Source organism: Mustela putorius, unplaced genomic scaffold (genome assembly GCF_011764305.1).
Source record: "Mustela putorius furo isolate JIRA1106 unplaced genomic scaffold, ASM1176430v1.1 tig00004035_pilon_pilon_pilon, whole genome shotgun sequence".
Lineage (NCBI taxonomy): Eukaryota > Metazoa > Chordata > Mammalia > Carnivora > Mustelidae > Mustela > Mustela putorius.
The window spans coordinates 2,395,310-2,417,582 of record NW_025422171.1 but is presented as its reverse complement, the minus strand read 5'-3'; the positions used below and the strand labels follow the sequence as shown (position 1 = coordinate 2,417,582).

Sequence of the window (22,273 nt, the reverse complement as noted above, 5' to 3'; positions counted from 1 at the left end):
TAATTAAAAAGAATATTTATAGTTATCTGTTTGAATTTTATGTTAGATCCCATCTGAGTTGTTTTGTTGGGGGTCTGGCAACATCTGTATGAGTTTTTGTATCCCTTTAAGGGTGTTCAGAAGATAGAGAACTCGAGAATGGTTTATGTAGTTGGACGCTTTAGCGTTTTGATGAGTAAAGGAACCAGGTCAGGCAGATATTTGCGTGTTGGAAAAAAATGTAGGTAGTAGAAGAATAGAAGCATAAAGGCATCATATGTGAGATTTGAATTTCTCAGAGGGAAAAATTATGTACTGAGCATGGAAATACGGGGAAATTTTAAGTATTTAACTTGATTCAAACCCTTTTCAAATTATCACAAATTCTGAATCATTCAGGTTTCATTGAACATAATTTCATTGTGCTTTTTCCCCCGCTTGGTTGGTTTGTTCTCTCTTCTAAACCAGGTGGATTAAACAATATGTTGATCACATATTTAGAAACATAGCTATTTTTTCATTTCTGTTTGTGGGTTAAGGAAGTTCCTAGACATTTTATAGAAGAATTGCTAGAAGATATATAACATTCTTGGTTTGCAGATTTTAAGTTGAGAATTCATTTATTTTGACCAGGAGACTGACAACTTGGAAAATAATTTTCTGTCAAGTTGGATAGAGAAACTTTAGAATATGGAAAGCCTAGATACACTTTCTGAGATGATGTATATTGTGCTTGTTTCACAAAAAGGTGTGCTGTAGATACTATATATACTATATACCTCATAGATTTCATTTAAGAAAATTGTTACTTCTTTTCATTTGTTTTAATTAATTTAATTGTTCTGTTTATGGTGTTGGAAAATGATTTTAAAGATAATTGGTTGCCGGAGCATGGGGGTGGCTCATTCAGTTAAGTGACTGCCTTCTGCTCAGGTCATGATTCCCAGGTCTTGATATTGAGCCCCACATCAAGGTTCCCTGCTCAGTGGGGAGCCTGCTTCTCCCTCTCCCTCTGCTGCTCTCCCTGCTTGTGCTCTCTCTCTCCTGCACTCTGTCAAATAAATAAACAAAATCCTACCCCCCCCCCCAAAAAAAATATATTGGTTACCTGCCTCTGAAACTAAATTGAAAAAAAAAAAATGGTTACCTATTTAAAAAGGCAGAGGGGAAAGATTTGCCTAAAGCTTTGTATTACTCAGAGGCAAGATTTGGTGAGGTGGAGGGCTACGAGGGAGGCCCCTCAGGATGAGTTGTCAGAGGACTGGACAGATCCTCCTAAATATCATCTCAACCTCATGTGGTTTTCACTGTATCTTGTGTGTGCCAGGGGAGGGGAGCCTGGGGAAAGTGCAGCTAATATCAAAGTACATGAACAATTCTAGCCAAACCAGAGTGGAAGTTCTAGGATTCAGGTCCCATCATCTTTTGTTTCCTTGGGTACCCAGTAATGGTAGTACTAGTACATAATACCTATTTGTCAACCTCAGATGAAAAAATGTATTTTTAAAATGATCTTTTAAGTAAAAATAGAAAAATTGGGGCAATTAAAAAAACTGCTTAGAGAGTCAGCATGATACAGAAAGATCATGAATGTTGGAAGGAGACAGTATTGTCATGAGCCAAGTAATTATAAACTACAGAACCTTGAACAAATTGCTTTACCTTTTTTGAGCATGTTGATATAGTTAGGATAATAATTCCTTCTGTTGTTCTGTGGGGTGGATTAATTATATGGAAGTGCCTGAAAACTAGACACAATAAAATGTGGAATAATAATGTTAAAATTAACCTTTATAATAATAGCACTTATTGAGAGCCTGTGTTGTGTATACTGCCTTACCAAGGTAAGACAAGTTCTTGGGTTTTGTGCATACTAACAGTTTTAATAGTACTTTTCTTCACAATTTTAATTTTGTGAAATGTTTTGTTTTTCTTTAATAGTGAAGGAGGTTTTTTTGCTCCAATAGGAAAATAGACTCAGCATATACACCTCTGTGTTACTGTGAGAATATTTTTTCAAAACTCTATTTTATTTAGGAATACATACAGATTGTCTCCTTTTTAAGAAGTTTATGTCTCCAATGGTGATTATGTGGCTGTAGCAAGGGAAAAAAATCTACATGGGAAGAGAAATTTTTGATATTCATAATGTGCATTTCATGAAACGTGTCTTTACTTAGTGACTTTAGCTTGTGTGTGAAGACAGTTATTTATGACTGCTCTTCAACTTGCAATGAACTGAAAGTCTGTGCTGAAAAAGAATAATTCCAGTCTTCAGCCAAGTCGTTCTCTTGGCTGTCAAAATTTCCTGGTATTACTTGAGGCTTCCTGAAGCCAAGAATTTTTTCATTGCACCCCAGAAATCAGATACTAACTATTCCTGGACTAAAGAGGTGAGAATGACTGTAGAGATGGAACCGTTGCCTTAAAAATTAATATTCTAACAAAATAATTGTTCCTATTATATCAGTTGTTTTATAAAATGTTTATAATACTAGTATATCCATTTGAATCAATTCAGTGAAATTTGAAGAAGACTGTGACTTGAACTCTGTACTCTAGTTTGCTTCTTGGTTTCTTTTGTTAATAGAAAACTTTAAGTTCAACTCCCAATAGGTTCATCAGACAGGAGCCACATAACTTGTTCAGTTAATTGAGCACAGCAGCCAAGCATGATGCTTAAACCTTGAAGTGTATGAAGTGTATACATATGTGTTTCACAGTGGGTATGTAAAGGAGGTGGTGTTAGATAAACTTTGTAAAGAAAAAACTTTAATTGTAGTACATCTGTAGCCTAAACTCAAGACCAGCAGGACAAGGTAGTAAAGAGAAAGATACTTGATAAAGTTGTTAGGAAGTTCATTATAGAATGTAACATGGTAAAGTAACGTTGCAGTTTGTTGGGTGAATGAGTGAAGGTGAAGTTCAGCATTCTTCATTCAGAGTCTATTTTCTCTGGCTCAGTGGATAATTACATTGTAGGGAGGAGATGTAGTGAAAAGGAAAGCATTTAAGTCAGATTACAAATTGAAGTTGAAAAGTGGGGAGCATGAATTTGAGATATTTCAGTGATAAGAGGGAAAACTACTAACTCACTTTCTGGAATGGTGATATCCATACAATAATACACATATAGTTGGCCTTGCCCCTTAACTCACAAGAGGATGGGACTGTTTGAGAAGCCAAGACAGAGAGCAAGACAGCTGTCCAGCTTCATTATGTGCATTCATTTCATCTGCTTGAAAGAGTTAAAAAAAAAAAAGAATTAGACAATGTGCATGAGTATTTTTTAAACCTTGCACGTTTTAAATATACTTCTTTTTAATACTAACAGTTTTACCTCTCTTAGGGTATTTGGAAGAAAATTGGCTATTACACCTTAAATAAAGATTCTTATTAAAACAGGTCTTTAAAAAATAATTGCACTGTTTTGTTTAATCCTGGTTGGATCATAATTTTATGAATGCAGTGTTTTCCTGACTTGTACTTGAATCACCTCCAATTTTTTCAATTTGTTGTACTAATCCTAGCACAGAACCAGTGTTTACGTTTTACAGAATTCTTGCACTTGAGGTGCGGAATAGTTGGTTGAGAATAAAGCTTACCTATTGTCATAACTGTTGTTACATATAATATCCTTTGTATTGTTTAAAACAGTATTATTAGCACTAGAAACATAACCAGATCTAATGTGCTGGGGGTTTAAAAATGAACACAGAGTGAGGTAGAAAAAAGGGATTGCCCGTCTACCCCTTGTAAGCCAGGCAAGTCCCGGAGATGTTGGCACATGAGGATATTGCTGGAGTAATTCAATTCCATCAATATTTATTGACACCTACCATGTGCCAGGCATGGTGCTTGATGTATATACATTACTTAGCACTAAGAATTTGAAAATTCATGTGCATTTCTAAAAGGAAGAAACTATTTTAAGGAATTTGTAATGTTTAAGCACTCTGAAAATTGCAGCTCAGACTCTTGGTGTTTTTATGGGGGCAGATTTTTTCCCCCTTGTGATCTATCTATAGGATTCTTCTAACAGCTGCAATACTTGTCCACTAAATCAATTTATCTTGGGGTCTTTTAGAAGCCAGGAATACTGTCAGCTGCATAGGTATGCTGAAGTTAAATTAATTCTATGCCTTTAGGGCCAGCTAGAAGAAAAAAAATAAGAGAACGAATTAATTCCTTTTGCATTGAACATTCAGAGGCTTCTGAAGTTTAAGTAGAGTTCATGAAGTTTTATTTGTGACATTTCTGTTATTTTTATCTATGTTATCGTATTTGCCTTAAATAATGCTACACCAGGAAAAAAATCTAAATTCTTCCAACAGATAAACAACAGCATAAACTAGTAAGAGTTCTTTGAGTCTTTAATCTTTCATTTTTCCTTTCTTACTAGTGTTTTACACTTTGCACTACATCATATATTATTTGATCTGTCGTTGGATTCGGGGGTTGTCCCCATACCTATAAATTTTAAACTTACTGTGAAATATTTCATTCATCCAAAGTAAAAAATTTCATATGTATATGTGTATATATGTTATAAAATAATAAAATGAGTCACTGTATACCAACCTCCAGATTAAGAAATAGTATATCGATAGAACTTTTTTTTTTCGATAGAACTTTTTTTTTTTACCCTTACATTTACCTGGAGTCGTCCCCCCCCCCCCCCCCGTCTTTTATTGTAGGCATGTTTTTGTCTCATCAGTTAATTCTTTCAAATGGTTTTTTTCATCATGTTTGCAAAGGAACACTGCTAGTGAACTTCTGGTCAGTGTTGGCATTTTTTTCTCCAGCTTCTACAATCTCTGATTGTTTAATTTGTTTTCACTCCCAAGTCCATGTAAAGAGTAATACAGTAACAACAGCCTCAGGCCAGAAATATAGAACACAAAGTTAAACCAGGTCAAGGAATTTCTTAAAGAATATTTCTTAGAGGGGCGCCTGGGTGGCTCAGTGGGTTAAAGCCTCTGCCTTCGGCTCAAGTCATGATCCCAGGATCCTGGGATAGAGCCCCGCATCGGGCTCTCTGCTCAGCAGGGAGCCTGCTTCCTCCTCTCTCTCTTCCTGCCTCTCTGCCTACTTGTGATCTCTGTCTGTCAAATAAATAAATAAAATCTAAAAAAAAAATATGCCTTAGAAATAAAATTTTCTGTGTGAGAATGAATTATCCATATCCATCTTCTTGCATTTTTTATGTCCGAATCATATTCTTCTTTTGACTAACTCATGTAATTTATGTTTACATATGAAGAAAATACTGATGATCATTTCAATTTCATGGACTTCTTTTTAATATTTGGAGTCTTCATGTTGGTTATTTGCTGTCTGTAGAAAAAAGATCTATTGTAGTGGGATGGATCATACTAAATATCTGATAGTAACTATTGTCCTGTTAGGAGTAGGTTTGGAGTTGTTTACAGCATGACAATCAAATTTAGAACTACTCTAGCACGAGATGTATTTTCAGTGCAAGAGTTATCTTATGTACTTTTATAGTATCTCATATTAGGTATATACATACACACATACTTTATTATTTAGGACAATTTTAGATTCATAGCAAAACTGAATGAAAAAATCAGAGTTCCCTTATTCCCCCTGCCCCTACAAATGTAAACAGCCTCCCCTAACATCAGCATCCTCCACCAATGTGGTAAACATTTGTTACAATCGATGAACCAGGACTGACACATCCTTATCCCGCAAAGTCTATAGTTTACATTAGAAATCACTCTTGGTGTTATATGTTCTGTGGATTTTGACTAATGTGCATTGATATGTATTCACCATTATGGTATCATACAGGATAGCTTCAGGGCCTTAAAAATCTTTTGTGTTCTACCTCTTTCCCCTATCGCTGGCAACCACTGATCTTTTTACTGTCTCCATAGTTTTGGGGTTTTTAAAAACATTTTATTTTTTTAAAGGTTTCATTTATTTATTTGACAGAGAAAGGGCACAGACAGGGAGCAGCAGGAGAGGGGGAAGCAGGGTCTCCGCTGAGCAAGAAACCTGACATGGGGCTGGATCCCAGGACCCTCAGATCATGGCCTGAGTCGAAGGCAGATGCATAACTGACTGAGCCATCTAGATGCCCCTAAAAACATTTTATTTATTTTACAGAGGGAGAGCACAAGCAGTAGGAGAAGTAGGCAGAGGGAGAAGGAGAAGCAAGCACCCTCTGAGCAAGGAGCCTGACATGGGGCTCGATCCCAGGAATCCTGGGATCATGAGCTGAGTTGAAGGCAGCTTAACCAACTGAGCCACCCAGGTACCCCTACTATCTCCATAGTTTTTGCCTTTCCCAGGATGTCATATAGTTGGAATCAAACAATATTGTTAGATTTTAATTCTGAAATTCAAAGTCAAGAAGGGGGAGCAGATTCACATATACATATTTACTTTAGAAAGCCTTCTTTGGCAGCATCTTCATAAATGAAATTCACCACTATTTTTTTTTTTAATATTCACATAGACGTAAAAACAGATACTTTTCTATGGCTGAAGGGCTCCAGATTCACTCCTCTGTACACTTCTAAGTTAATTATGAGCTTTGAAATGTAAGTGCTGTTATCACAGTTTGATTACCTTCTCCACCCTCCATTCCCAAATGGAGTAAAGTGGGGTCAAGTAGTCTCATAAGCTCTAAGCCCCTCTCCAAAGCCTTTCTGGCAGCAGGCCTGACAATACTTATGGCATGAGCACATAGTGTCTAGCTTGGACTCCTTGGTCATCTCTGTGCACGTGCTCTGGCTTGGCTGTTGGGTGTTGGCCAGTGTGGCCATGGAGCAGGGCCAAAGTATTATGAAAAAAGCACTTGGTTAGGTTTCAGTTCTCCATGATTAGACTGAAAGATTTAGTTGCCAATTGTCATCAACCAGATTTCTCACACTTTGCCTGATGAGTTACTTATATTGGTATTCAGGAGGATCCAGAAGGCTGTTTAGAAGTTTTTAGTTCTTATTTTCTATCACCATCTAATGAATAGGGGCTCTTACAGTCTGTGATTTTCTGCTTTGTTTAGTATCAGGATTATTGCTCTTTCGATAATAAAAAAGCTTATAAGGCTTTTACATCTAATACTTTTCTATATATGAATAATTAAATTATGATAAGATTCATTATATATGTACTAAAGAACAACAAAGATAGTTTTAAGAAAATGTCCTGCTTCCTTTTGAGATACCAGAGGTTAGAGGATGCTATTCCATAAGTTCCTCTTAAGATATGTTACCAGTCTGTTTGTTTTGGCAAGATAAACTGTTAAGACTTAACAAATGATGTCTGCAAAGCACGTGCTTTATTAAGTATATAAACAGGCCGCAGATGTTTCTTTGGGAAGAAACTATTTTATTCATCTCTGTATTCCAGTGCTTCGCTCTTAGCATTCAATGTATTTTTATTGAAAGAATAAAACTACCCTTTTTTCTTGCTGCTGATAACACATTGAGCACTGTGCATGGCCATTGTAGCATTGTATTTGTTCATCTTAAAGATCTTTTCTTTAGTCCTCAAAACCATCGCAGATTATTTTATTATGTCATATTTGATACAAAAAATAAAATGTTACTTTAAAACATCAGATCACCATAAGTGAACCCATGACCCAACCTAAGATCACCAGTACTGTGGTCAGTGGTACCAGTGTAGTCATCCCAATCCTATGACCCCATTTTCTCCCCCTTGCAACCCTGCAAGAAAAGTGACCACTGTTCTGAATGTGTCATTCTCTTGCTTTAGAAATTTTCATCATTTCTATGTATAAGATACATCATCGTGTGAATGTTATGCCAGATTTCCTCTGTTCTGCTGTAAATGAACTTTTGAGGTTCCTTTTCTGCCATTACAAACAGCATTACAGCAAACATTCTTCTGTGTGTTTCCTGGCATACATTCATGAGAGCTTTTGTAAGGTCTAAACCTAGAAATGGAGTTTTTGGACCATAAGATAATGTGAATGTTCAATTCTACAAGATAGTTTCAAATTGTTTGTTGAAATGATGGAACCAGTTACTTGTTCAGTAGTGATATGTGTGAGTTTTCATTGGTCCATGTCTTTCCCATCACAGTTTTGTTAAACTTGTAAGTACACGATATGGTCTTACATAATTAAGGTGCTAGTAAGGTGAGCATTTTTTCATATATATGATTCCTGTGGTTATTCCTTTGAATTTCTTGTTCAGTCCATTCCCCATTTCCGTGTCAAGTTGTTTTTTTTGTACTGTTTTATAGAAATTCTTTATACTGTACACTAGTTTTTTTGTCAGTTATTTGTTGCAGATCTATCCTCCCAGTTCTGTGGCTCTTCTTTTCAGTTTATGATATCTTTCTTCTTATAATTAATTTGGAGTAATTTTAGATTTACAGAAAAGTTGCAAAGCAGTACCTTTTACCTAGTTTGCTCTAATTTTACCATGTTATATAACAATGGTACATTTGTCAAAAGTAAGAAATTAACATTAGATGAATTATTATTAACCAAACTTTCATGCTTTATTTGGATTTCACTAATTTTCCATCAGTCATTTTTCTGTTTTGGAATCCAATCCTGAATACACTATTGCATTTAAGCTTTATGGTGTCTTTTGATGAACAAATGTTCTTCGTTTTAGTGTAGTCAAACTTACTGTCATTTCTTTTATAATTAGCATTATTGGGGTGCCTAGCTGGCTCAGTCAGTAAGAGCAGTGTGGCTCTTGATCTCAGGGTTGTGAGTTAGAACCTCATGTTGGGTGTAGAAATTACTTTTAAAAAATGATTTGCATTATTAGTTCCTTGTTTCGGACAGCTCCCCTTCCTGTGTTTTCTTCTAAATGTTAAAAGTTTACCTTACATGACTTGACCATCTTAGACTTCAGGTTTTTTTTTTGTTTGTTTGTTTGTTTTTTTTGACTTCAGGTTTTAATATGGGATCAAGTAGGGATCCAATTTCCCTTTTTTTCATATGGATAACAAATTTTTATTGATTTATATTTATATTTTTTCCCATTTTTTTTTAAAAAGATTTTATTTATTTGACAGAGATCACAAGTAGGCAGAGAGGCAGGCAGAGAGATAGGAGGAAGCAGGCTCCCTGCTGAGCAGAGAGCCCGATGTAGGGCTTGATCCCAGGACCCTGAGATTATGACCTGAGCCCAAGGCAGAGGCTTTAACCCACTGAGCCATCCAGGCGCCCCTATTTTTCCCCATTTTTATTGAGAAATAATTGACATACATTGCTGTGTAAGTTTAAGGTGTACAGCATGATGGCTTGATTTACACATATGTGAAATGATCATCACAGTAGGTTTATTAACATTTATATATCATAGATACAACAAAAAGAAAAAATTTTTCTCTTTGTGATGAGAACTTTTAGGATCTACTCAAACAACTTTCCTATGTATCACAGAGGAGTGTTAACTACAGTCATCATATTTTACCTTACTTCCCCAGAATTACTTATAACTGAAAGTTTGTGCCTTTTGACCACCTTTTTCCAGTTCCTCCTCCTCATTCCTCTGGTACAACAAATCTGATGTCTTTTTCTGAGTTTTGTGGGATTGTTGTTGTTGTTCTTCTGGTGCCATATATAAGTGAGATCAGTGTTTGTCTTTCTCTGACTTATTTCACTTGGCATAATGCCTTCAGGGTCCATCCGTGTTGTCACAAATGGTAGATTTTCCTCATTTTTTTTTTTTAAACGGGAAATTTTCCAGTGTGTATATATACCAGAGTTTCTTTATTCATCTCTCAGTGGACACTTGGGTTTTTTCCATGTCTCGGCTATAATGCTGTCTATAATGCTGCTGTGAATGTGGGGTTGCAGATTATCTTCTTGAGTTTTTATTCCCTTCGGATATATTCCCAGAAGTAGAATTGCTGGATCAAATGGTAATTCTGTTAATTTTTTGAGGGTCCTTTGTACTAGTTTCCATAGTGGCTGCACCAATTTACAATCCCACCAACAATGCACAGGGGTCCCCTTTTCTCCTAATCCATGCCATTATTTATTAACTTTTGCTCTTTTGATGATGGCCATTCTCACACCCATAAAGTGATAATCTCCTTTTGATTTTGATTTGCATTTCCCTAATAACTAGTGATATTGAGCACCTTTGATGTACTTGTTGACCATTCCTATATCTTTGGAAAAATGTCTTTTCAGGTCCTTTGTTCATTTTTAAATTGGATTATTTGTGGGTTTTTTGCTATGGAGTTATATAAATTCTTTATATTTTTTGGATATTAACCCCACATCATATCTATGCTATCGTATATGTAGTTTTCACATAAAAGCGGTGTGTTTCCAGAACTCTCTAATCACTTCCATTGGTCGGGTTTCTATTTCTGCACTTATATTTTGCTTTATTCTGAAGGGGTGTTTAGGTATTTGATAGGACAATCTCCCACCCTCACCCCCACTCCCTTCAAGTTCTTCAGAACAGTCTTGGATATATTTGGCTCTTTATTTTCCATATAAAATTTGTGAATTTGTTAAGTTGGATTGTGGTCGGGGTTATGGGGAATCCCCTCTCTCTCTTTTTTAAAGATTCCATTCATCATTTTGACAGAGAGAGAGTGGGAGAGGGAGAAGTGGGCTTTCTGCTGAGCAGGGAGCCTGTCACAGGGCCCAGTCCCAGGACCCTGGGATCATGACCTGAGCCAAAGGCAGACACTTCTGAACCACCCAGACACCCCAACTATGGGGAATCTTAAGTGAGGAATGGATATCTCTCGATACTAACACTATCCATAAAAGTGGTATTTCTCTGTACTGATTTAAGTCTAATTCATTGTGCCTAAATAAAGGAATACATTTTTTACTAACTTATATTTTTGTTACTATTGTAAATAGTATTTTTAAACTTCATTTTTCACATTCCTGCTAGCATAGAAAAAAATGCAGTCAGTTTTTGTATATTGCCGAGTTTTGTATCTGCCGAGCCTGGTATTTACTAACCCTTCTAAATTTTTACTGGTTCCAATAATTTATCTTTAGAATCTTTTTAGTCTTCTGTGACAATTACATCATTTATAAATAATGATAATGTATTCAGACATTACAATCTGTGTTTCTTTTTTCTCATAGTTTAATACATTTCTTTTTCTTATTGTACAGTATTGAATACAAATGGGAACAACTCATCTTTTCTGGTTTATCATTGGGAATAATGTCTGCTCTAGGTTTTTGAGCTGTTCTTTATCAAAATTGCTAATAGGTTTCTGTAAAACTTGACTGACTATTGGATATTATTAAATGAAATTCTGCTTAATAATTTAATGAACTGAATTGCTCTTATGGATATTTCTAATGGTAAAATTGCCTTTGAATTTCTGAGCTGAACCCAGCTGGATAATCATGTATCATGGCCTTTTATGAATGGCTGGATTTGTTTGTTGTCAGAATTATAACAACTCCACAGATCACTCTCTAGCCCATTTTTTTCTCTTCACTCGGTCAGTTTGTATAAGATTAGTTGTTTTTTATTTTGCTTTTTTTGGCTAGTTCACTAGATCTCACCTGTAAATCTGCCGAGCCTGGTATTTTCTTCTGGAGAAAAATTTAAACTAACTAAAAATTTTAAATGGTTGGTTGTGAGAATATTCAAGTTTTCTTTTTTCTTTGTTTTCCTTGGTCCAAATACTAGGAGTGTGTCCATTTTTTTTAATCAGTTAAGTTTTTACTTCTACTTTTTTCTTCACATTTATCATCTTAATTTTGTTACTTGTATCATTTCAGAATATAATTTTAATGTAAAAATGGAATATGCTAACTGGTAAAAGTAACCCAAACGGTGCATAAAAATTAAAATTCTTCAAAAATCCCATGAATTGCCCACTTTCTTGGCATCTCTTTATTCATATATAGGGTTATAAATACCTTTTCCCCTCCTCAAAGTATGAACATTTAATACTCAAAATTGTTTTAAAATTTTTTTGATTAATGAGAAGTAAACCAAATCACTTGTAGTTTCACCTTCTGAAACTTATTAATTTTTTAATGTATTTTTTCCAAATTTTAAGCCATACTTAGACTTAAATAAAAATAAAATCATTACTTTTTATTTATATCATTAGCATTTTTTCATGTCATTAAAATAGTACTGGAAATCATGATTAGGGAAATGGTTCATAAATTTGTTAGCATGTGTTTAAGTAATGCTGCAGTAGACATTCTTACATGTAAATCACCATATGACTCTGCTGTTAAGTAGACATTCTTAAGTCAGTTCCATTTTCAGTTAACCCTTTGAATGTTGTCTTGTTCTACATTAGGCCACTCTTCACAGCTGCTCTTCCATTAATCAGGCTTTAGAATAGTGGCCATGAGGGAAAGAGGAAAGGTATTTAACATAGCAGTTGAAACTATATTAGAGATTATTTTATTTTTTCGTTACCTTCTTTGTTTCATAGATTTCTGGTGGCATTTAAATGAAATAATCTTTTAAAGTTAAGATTAGAGAAAAAGAGCAATGGTGATATGCAAGCTAGAAGCTTACTTTGTAGGTAATAATAAATTTGATTTTTTAGATTTGAATTTGAAGGACTTGAAATGGGATGGGAGGTAAGGTTCCTTAAGAGGGTCTCCTGCAAAAAGAGGGAGCACAGCTGCTCCTCAGAGGAATTCTTTCTAATATTAAGTAAAAATAAAGGTAGAAAAAGTTTCTTGCAAAGCTTTATATAGGAGGCAGTGAATGATGTGGAATCCTCCGTCCCATGACAGCAGATGATGCTTGAACAGATTTTATTTGGCTATTTTTTGCAACATTCTTTAACTCTCAGTATACCACTGGGGTCTAGATTTTCAGTTTCCTTTAAGTTCTTTTTTGTTTGTTTGTTTGTCTTTATGTTTAATTGGATCCTGTTTGGAATTCAGAATTTTTCATTTTCTGCCCATAGTAACAAAGAGGAGGAAATTGCCAGAATAAGACCGTTTACAGTGATAAAACAAATTAGAAATAAATGTAAAGAGATGGCATGCTAAACTCCAATAATGATGATGAAATTGATAGTATAAGTGAAATTAAAGATTGAGTTTAAGCTGATATCCTAGGTAAATTTTTTCAAATTCATCAACTTGTGAGAAAGCAATTTATTTCCAAGGACAATAGGAAAATAAAGCGTTCTTATCCAGTCAGTAATTCCACAGGAAAAATTTCAAGTATTTTGTGACAGGAGTTTTGACTGAGTTGACAATATTCCTTTATTTCTTTTAATATTTGTGCTGCAGAATTTACTTATTGCAGTTTATAATAGCATTGGTGCTGAAAGCAGTATGTACAAAGGTGGAAATAATGGTGTAGAAAATAAATGATACAGAAATGAAAAAAAAATTGGTTGACTTGATCATTTTCATAAGTATTTGTAAATCTAAATGAATATGTTCTCGCATTTATGGAACCAAGAATATGGATAGCTGTCCTTCAAAAAATTATGAGTTATGAAAGTTTTCAAAAGTGTAATGCATTTTGATGATACCTGAGCAAGAAGAACCAGTGGTCCTCATTCGTAAGTTCTGTGTTTACAGCAAATTCTCCCCCTTGCTAAAACTGTATTGTAACCCCAAAATCAGCCCTTGTGACATTCTCATAATTCATGGACATGTACATGCAAAGATTTATGAAAAACAGGAATTGCATGACATGCTTATTCCCAGCTGAGGTCAAACAAGGCAAATGCTCTGCCTTCCTGTTTTAGCCTACATATTACAAACAAATTTTCCTGTTCTCTAGAGCTACATTTTTTGCATTTTTGTGTGAATTGGGGTTTTCTAAATTTTTCTCAAAAAATACTGAAGTTCTTGGGGCGCCTGGGTGGCTCAGTGGGTTGAGCCACTGCCTTCGGCTCAGGTCATGATCTCAGGGTCCTGGGATCGAGTCCCGCATCAGGCTCTCTGCTCAGCAGGGAGCCTGATTCCTCCTCTCTCTCTGGCTGCCTCTCTGCCTACTTGTGATCTCTCTCTGTCAAATGAATAAATAAAATCTTTAAAAAAAAAATACTGAAGTTCTTCCTGTGCAGTGACTGCCAGGATCATTTCACTATTTGAGATGGCCTCTGAGTGCTATGTTGAAGTGCTGCCTAGTGTTCCTGTGTGTAAGATGGCTGTGATGCCTTATGGAGCAGATACATGAATCAGATAAGTTTCATTCAGGCATGAGTTATAGTGGTGTTGATCACTAGTTCATTATTAGTAAATGAATGATGTATATTAAATAAGGTGTCTGTAAACAGAAAGACATAAAACTAAGTTATGCATAAGTTATGCACAGTTATGTATTGATCTGTTCACCTCGACGTGGTAGAAAAATGTAGTGATGGGAGAAGGACCCTAACCTGTTTACTAACTCAGCGTTTGTGGCATCTTTATAGAATATAAATACCACAGATAATAAGCAGTAACTGTTCATGAAATGAATAAGTTCCAGTTGGTTTCATTCAAAGAATTGCTCATTTTTGGTAAATATGCTTTTAGGGCCAGGTAAATATATAGTAAGAATTTGGGTTTGCTCTGTTTAAATCCTTATTAAATTATCTAATGACACTCTTTTCATTTTTTCCTTCATTCTTATGTAAATTTTTCACAAAACGATTTAAAATTTTTATATATTTTAAAAGGTCCATTTTAAGGGTGCCTAGGTGGCATTAATTGGTTAAAGCGTCCAACTCTTGGTTTCAGCTCAGGACTGATCTCAGGGTCATGTGATCGAGCCCCATGTCAGGCTCTGCACTCAGTGCAAAATCCACTTGGTTTCTCTCTCCCTCTCTCTTTGCCCCTCCCTCCACTTGCACGCACATCTGTATTCATCTTCTCTCTCAAACAAATGAATCTTTAAAAATAACTAAGAGGTCCATTTTACCTAGAAAATGACTGGCTTTTTTGTTTTGTTTTTGTTTTGTTTTTAAATACACTGTGGGTAAATAAAAGCTGAAGGCATAAGAAAACAGTTTATCTGAAGTAGTTCCCATAAGTGCTTAGGTACTATGATCTGGGGGCACAGGGTAATCTGGAATACTTGAAATAGATTTTCCATTACTTCCCTTTTTTAAGTCATTGGCAAATTGCTAGAATAACAGTTTGAGATGATTCTCTTTGGCAAAGGTTCCAGAGTTCTGTATTTGTAGGATGAATGCCTGTTTGCTTTAGAACCCAGAAAAGCCAAGTTTTAAATTAGACCTATTGACCTTCAGTATTCGTGGGTTCACTACCTAATATCAGAATACCAGAAACCTAGTAACAAAATGGTGAAAACCTTTTAAGTGAGTATATAGTTCAAAACTCTGTTCTTTTATTTATAACAAATTTCTTATGAGAGACACCATTGTTAAAAACTGACCCTAAAATGTGTGTTTATCCTTCATGGCCTTTAGTTATTTTTTGTTTGCTTTTTGCTCTTCCCCATTGGACTGAGTTTAAAAGCATTAAAGGGCACGTTATTTATGTTTCTGTACTAACCAGTAGTTGGTTGACACTAAGTGTTCCTTTCATTGAATTGTGCTAATCTAATGAGTTTGTGGGTGAAGAAATCAATACATAGGTAAATTATGTACCCATATTAGTAATTGATGGCAAAATTAGGATGTGGATTCTTACTAGAATGTGAAAAATGAAGTGATACGTTAAATGTTAAAGACTTTGGGCTCCATAGAGGTATCCTTAATCTCTACATATGGACTTCCTCCTCAATATGACAGAATACTTTACTGTGAAGTTCTTTTAGTTATACATGTTGTAAAACTTAATACCCAAGCCTGCATAATTGTTAGTACCATTCTATTCTACATTGCTTACTGTCCATTTGGCTTCGCCACTTACTTGTACTCACATACTTTGCTCATTCACTTGTACTCACATACTTTGCTTTTTGTGAGTCCGCAGGCTTCTGGTGTTCCTCCCACCTCAGCATCCTTTCTGGATTCCTTCCTGTGTAGGCCCTATCCTTGTTTTCCTTTTTTGTTCTAAAATGTTAGGGAATAGCTATGAAGTTCTCCCCACATATTCTTAAATATGCTGATTAAACCAGTCTGTTTTCATCATCCTTCACTTTTTCTAAAATCGTTGAAAGGTGTATATTAAGTACACATTTAGTATTTTTATTCTAACAGTTCTCTTGACTACAGAAAAATACTGTTTTAATTTTTACTTGCAAAGCACATGTTCCACAAAGTACTGAGCAGCTAGTCTTCTGAAAAGCATTAATTCCTTTGTGCCTGAGAATTCCTTAGATTAAGGGGCACTTGGGTGGCTTAGTGGGTTAAAACCTCTGCCTTCAGCTCAGGTCATGATCCCAGGGTCCTGGCATTGAGCCCTTCATCGGGCTCTCTGCTCAGCAGGGAGCCTGCTTCTTCCTCTCTCTCTGCCTGCCTCACTACCTGCTTGTGATCTCTGTCAAGTAAATAAATTAAATCTTTAAAAGAAAAAAATTTTTTAAAAATTTAAGAAAAGAATTACTTAGATTAAGTTATAAAGATTTTAGAAGGTTTAACAAAAAGCCTATACATTTTTATTGTAATGTTTGTTTAATTTTAAAATGGGCTCAGTTAGCTCTAGATTATTAAATAATTGGGAACCTTTGCTAAAGGAAAAATTCATTTATATGTATAACTCTGTAACTCATGTTATAATTCCCATCTTATTTCTCTGACCACCTGTTTTATGAGTGTTCTTTTCTCTTAGCTTGATAAAGATGACATGGTATACATGGAAGCATATGACAAATTGCTAGAGTCCTGGCTAACTTTGGTTCAAGACGACAAACATTTCCATAAAGGCTTTTTTACCCAACATGCTGTTCAAGTTTTCAATTCCTATATTCAGTGCCACCTCGCTGCTCCAGATGGCACAAGGAATTTGGTAAGTTTCAAGCTAGATTGTAAGTAAAAATCCATTTCATTATAATTCTGTTTTGTCTATTTTATCCTATTATACATTGTATAATACTAGATATTTAGGAAGAGCTTCTTAAGAAGATGTGCTGAGAACATTAGAACAAAAGTTATCCCATTTTCTAAATGAGTTCAGTGTTTTGTTTTCGTAGTTACCCCATTTTTCTTCAGTTTTCACTGAAAACCTGTGTCTTCCACCTGTCTTCCTAGTTGTCCAGTGATACTTCTGTATAAAGGACCAATATATCTTAAAGATTGTCGGATTTTTCAGTTACTGAAGTTAAATTCTCTGGTGTGGGGAAGTGGGTTGTGAGTGCATTTTACTGTTTATACATGTGCACCATGGTGGGGTAATACCCTCCATTTCTTTCTCTTCTGTGTCTCCCTTACCCCGTTCTTTTGTAACTGCTAGCATTATCAAGCATAGTTAGTAGGCCCTAGACCGCTGGGTTGGCTCTGTCCACCTCTCCTTTTCCTGTGATATGCTGAAGTTATTTTACAGTGCAACAGAAATGTATGATTCATTGAACAAAGGAATGCAGTTCCTCACTCTCTATTTCCTTCTTCAATAATAGACTGCCAATGGTGTGGCCTCTCGTGAGGAAGAAGAAATAAGTGAACTTCAAGAGGATGATCGAGACCAGTTTTCAGATCAACTAGCCAGTGTAGGAATGCTAGGAAGAATTGCTGCAGAACACTGTATACCTCTTCTGACAAGGTACACACAGTCCAAAGAAACCCCATGGAGCAAATATTCTCTATTCACAATTCCCTGGAGAGCACTTAAAGTGTTTAAAGACTTTAAACACCCCCACCCCGTATCCCAGCACACTGGAACAAATGGACAGAAACATACTCATGATTGCATTCCTTGGCTTGTACATTTGGAGCCCAGGCACTACAGCATAGATGGCAGAGAGATTGTGGAAAACATGGTATGAGAAATGATTTGACCCATATCAATATAAAAACTTGGAATAACCAGTTTTCAAATGCCTGTTGTAAACCTTGATTGTTTGTAAAGCAATGTTTTAATTCTATGTCATAAATAATAAATCACAATTCCTATACTGCTATGAGAACAGTTGTGTACTATAATATTTTCATATATGTGTTTTTGTGCTAACTTCTTAATTTATGATGTCTAATAAATGGATATTATGAGTTGTTCTAGATCTTTGTTTATTGAGTTTTATGAAGCTTTGGTTTTTTTTCCCCTCTTTCAGTTTATTAGAAGAAAGAGTAACAAGGCTCCATGGTCAGTTACAACGACATCAGCAGCAATTACTTGCTTCACCTGGTTCAAGCACTATTGACAACAAAATGCTTGATGATCTGTATGAAGATATTCACTGGCTTATTTTAGTTACAGGTTGGTTGGTTGTTTCTTTTTAAAATGTAGTTGCCAACTGAGCAGTTTAAACTTCATATGTTAGAAGAAGCTTCATATGTTAAAAAAAATAAAAGTCCATACATGAATTGGATAAATTGGATGAAATTTGAATATAGCTTCTGTATATCACAGAGCTGTGGATGCATTTTTAAAAAATACTGGCTAACATGTATATTTAATGCCTTTTGCTTACCCAGTGACATGTGGAATTCATTGCAACCCACTGATTTAGTTCTATTTTTTTTCTGTTTAGTACTATTAGCAGGTTTTATTATTGTTACTGTTATTATCCCCATCTTATAAATGAAGAAGCTGAGAGAGAGTTTTACCACAGAGTAGCCTGTGGTCACACTGCTATTAATTTTTGGAGTCAGAATGCAAATCTAGGCAGTCTGACTTTTAGGGTCTTATTTTATAAGCATATTATCAGTGTTTTTGTATTTTAAATAATCAAGAAAAAGAAATCTTACTTTTTGAAAAGGCATGCCCAAATACTGATTTTGATAGAGATAATAGTAGAATTCCTATTATGTTTATAGATATATTACTGAAAATTATTAAAAGGTAGATTAAAAAGCCTACATGTCAGTATGAATTATAAAATTGATGAATAAAACATTTGTCCTTTGTATTTTGAGAGTTAATTATCTGAGAAATAGAAAATTTCTCCTCAAACTTGAAATTGACATTTATAATTTATCTTCACATCAACTTAATATGATGTATGTAAATCAGATAAAATTGAAAACATTTATAGTACGATTTGATAAATGTAGATTTGTTAAGTGTTCATTTTTAATTTTTTTTAAACTGAAGGCTACCTCTTAGCTGATGATACTCAGGGAGAGACTCCGCTAATACCTCCAGAAATAATGGAATATTCCATTAAGCATTCATCTGAAGTTGACATTAATACAACACTTCAAATTTTGGGATCTCCAGGAGAAAAGGCTTCTTCCATCCCAGGGTACAACAGAACAGATTCTGTGATTAGGTAATATGAACTCTATAGCTGTGCTCTTGTAATTTATACTGTTTTATAAATTCTGAGTTGATGGGTAGATTACTTGAGTGTTAGGCACGTTGTAAATCTGATACATGAAAGAAAACTTGGAGAAGCCTTGAAATAAACAAGGATGGCAAGTACTCAGTATATATAAGTAATGCCAATCTGGTGAGAATTGACAGCTATATCCTGTACTGGGGAAAACAAATGTAAAATTATTCTGAATACAGTGAGACTTTGAAGGGACATTTGACCTAAAGTACTCTGAACATATCCCATGTCCATCAGAAAACAGTGCTAACACAGTACAGGCACCCTAAATGAATGAAACAAAGTATGTGAGATTTTTAGAAACCGGGGGAATATTAACAAGCATTTTTTTGTTGATAAAGCTAAAACTACATTTCAGTGGCTTTCTTAAGGAAAACCAAGATTCTTACTTTATAAAACAGAAATAGCTGTCCTGAATATGTGAAACTTGAGAGTCCTGTCAGGTGAAGTTAGAAGACAGTAGTGTGCCTAGATGAGAATTGACTTCGATCTTCCTATTAGTAGTGGCAAAATTTTCATTACTTTTTAATGGTGAAATTAAGGAGGGATACACCTAGACAAATATTCTCCTAAAAGGGGATTTGAAACAGCATTTTGGATTTCAGTATCTTTAAATTTAGGTTTCAGGCAGAAATATCAATAATGAAATAACATTGGTTTTTGCCAGTTGCAAAATCAGTAACTCAAGCAGGGTGCTGTCCCCCCTCATCTTTTTATTTTTAATGCAAAAATACATGGATATCATTTATGCCTGTGCAGTAGAAAGTGATTTTTTTTTAAAAATGAACTATTAAGTTAATATCAAGGAAATGTTTGAGAATTTATTTCCTTTATTGTTTTATTCTCTTGTTTGAAATAAAATATCAATGCTCTATGGAAAAAGTTTTATTCTTTATGGGATTACTATATGCATTAGATTAGGTGCTTGTGGAAATCATCACTTTTGCTTTGGCTTGATTCATGGCGAATGTTAATTTCAAAGGCAGTTCATTTCAGGGTGCTGTCATATTATATTCTTTGTCACATTTCTTGCCTCAGCAGTACCATCAGGAATGCTTTCCTTGTATTTTCAGTGCTTTTTCAATTTTTGCAAGTCTCAGGTATCAGTGTGGGAGCAAAACATTTTTGTATCTGAGAGCACAGACTATGGAGGGTTGAGATGAGGGTTGGAAACAAAAATTGTCTTCTCCAGTCCAAAGAATTAATTTGAAATTGAAGGCTATATGAGAGAAACACTACTAGTTTGACTAAAAAAAGTTCACATTTCTTGAAGAATTTATCCTTTAACAAATAATTATTGATTACCTAATATGTACCAAGTACTGTTCTAGGCATTTGGGATACATTAGTGACCAAAACCGACAAAAATCAATCCCCTTCTAAAGCTCTTTATAGGGGAAAGATAATAAATAAATCATATGGTGTGTTAGAAGACCATAAGACTGTGGGATAAGAAACTGAACAGGGTTAGGAGAATCAGGAGTGCTGATTTCAGAGATTTCTATAATTTTTAATGTTGTGATCAGTATAGGCTTTATTTAGAAGGTGACTTGTGAGCAAAGACTTGAGGGTGGTAGGGATGAGGCCATGATGTCCTAGGGAAGAGCATTCCAGGCAGAGTGAACTAACTGCTAATACGAAGGCCCTGTGGCATGCCTGGCATAATCAGGCAACAGTTGGAACTGCCATTGTGGGTTGAGCAGAGTGAGATGGAATTTTGTCAGAAAATGGAAATAGAAGGGAAAATAGAGGGAAATCAGATAAAGTCTTTAGCCTTTGCTGTTGTAGGGTTTTGAACAGAGAATGTTTGAAAGGTTACTCTGCTACCTTGAGAGTAAACTACGAGTGACAAAAATGGAAGCAGGGGGACCAGTGAAGAGGCTAATTGAAGTAATCCAAGGCAAAGATGATGGTGATCCAGATTAGAGTAGATGTTGCAGGAAGTTAAAGAGAGCTTTCTTGGACCCATTTTGCTGACTTTTGGTTTATAAACTGAAAAGGTAATCCAAGATTAATTTGTAAAGTATTGGAAAGTGTGAGTGCTGTCTGAAATACAATGTTTAGATAGCTTACTTAAGAATTAAAGTAAGATTAGGAGTTTAAACTATCAACAGTGAAAAAATATTTGAGTGTAACATTGTGTGCCCACTATACTTTAATGAAAAAAATGTGACATTTTCATCAGTTCAACTCCCCTATGTGCCACGATCCAAGGATACAGTAGAAGTCTGATAAGAGTGATAGAGGAGCACCAAGGTTTACCTAACCTCTTACTAGGGGAAGAATTAAGGGGTGCTTTTGGGAAAGATGGCATTTAACCTGATAGTTGAGGGCTGAATAGGAGTGCAACATACAGTAGAAGGTGAAGAGTATTCCAGGCAGTGACAGTAGCCTAGGCAGAGACCTGGAAGTGAGAGTGTGGCGTGAAGCAGGAGGCATTTTGTTGTTGCTTACATGTAAACGTAGAGGGAAAAGGTCTTTGTGGAGATGAAGAAGTAGGGATGGTCTTTGTATTGCGTGAGAAAGATTGGAAATAGGGAGGTGAAGTGATCAAACCATAGTAGTAAGATTATACTGTGGAAAACGGATTTAAAGGATGACAAGGTAGGTTAGGCAGCATTTCCATTAGTAGGGTGAAAGAGGCAGATGGTTCTTTCAGAAGAAACCCTATGGGGTACAGTGGTGAGGATATAGGAAGGCTTCCAGGGGAGCCTCAGCGAACTGCCTGTGCTACTTTTCTTTACCTTGCTCCCGCTTTACAAAAGAAAGGCAAAAGCTCTTATTCATTCTGAATCTTATCATAATGGATAGGCAGATATGTAAAAATGTGCAGAGTGCCAAATAAAGGGACAGTTCCAAATAGTATGGTGTTGGGAGTGAATGACTGAGGAATAGAGAACCAGTAATTTTACAAGTCAGAAGGTTTTCAGCCCTTTGCATTAAATGACATTGAAGGAATCAGGTTG

General features: G+C 35.4%; 1 protein-coding gene across 4 annotated transcripts in view; it reads left to right on the top strand.

Annotated features, from left to right (window-relative positions):
• The window catches only part of XPO4 (exportin 4), a 123,261-nt gene that overhangs the window by 78,514 nt on the left and 22,474 nt on the right, over positions 1-22,273 (top strand). For all 4 annotated transcript variants that reach the window (XM_004774330.3, XM_004774332.3, XM_004774331.3 and 1 more), the window contains 4 exons: positions 16,649-16,825; positions 17,433-17,575; positions 18,084-18,229; positions 19,067-19,244. In XM_004774330.3, coding sequence (XP_004774387.2) covers positions 16,649-16,825; positions 17,433-17,575; positions 18,084-18,229; positions 19,067-19,244 — 644 coding nt within the window. The remainder of the gene's footprint in view (positions 1-16,648; positions 16,826-17,432; positions 17,576-18,083; positions 18,230-19,066; positions 19,245-22,273) is intronic.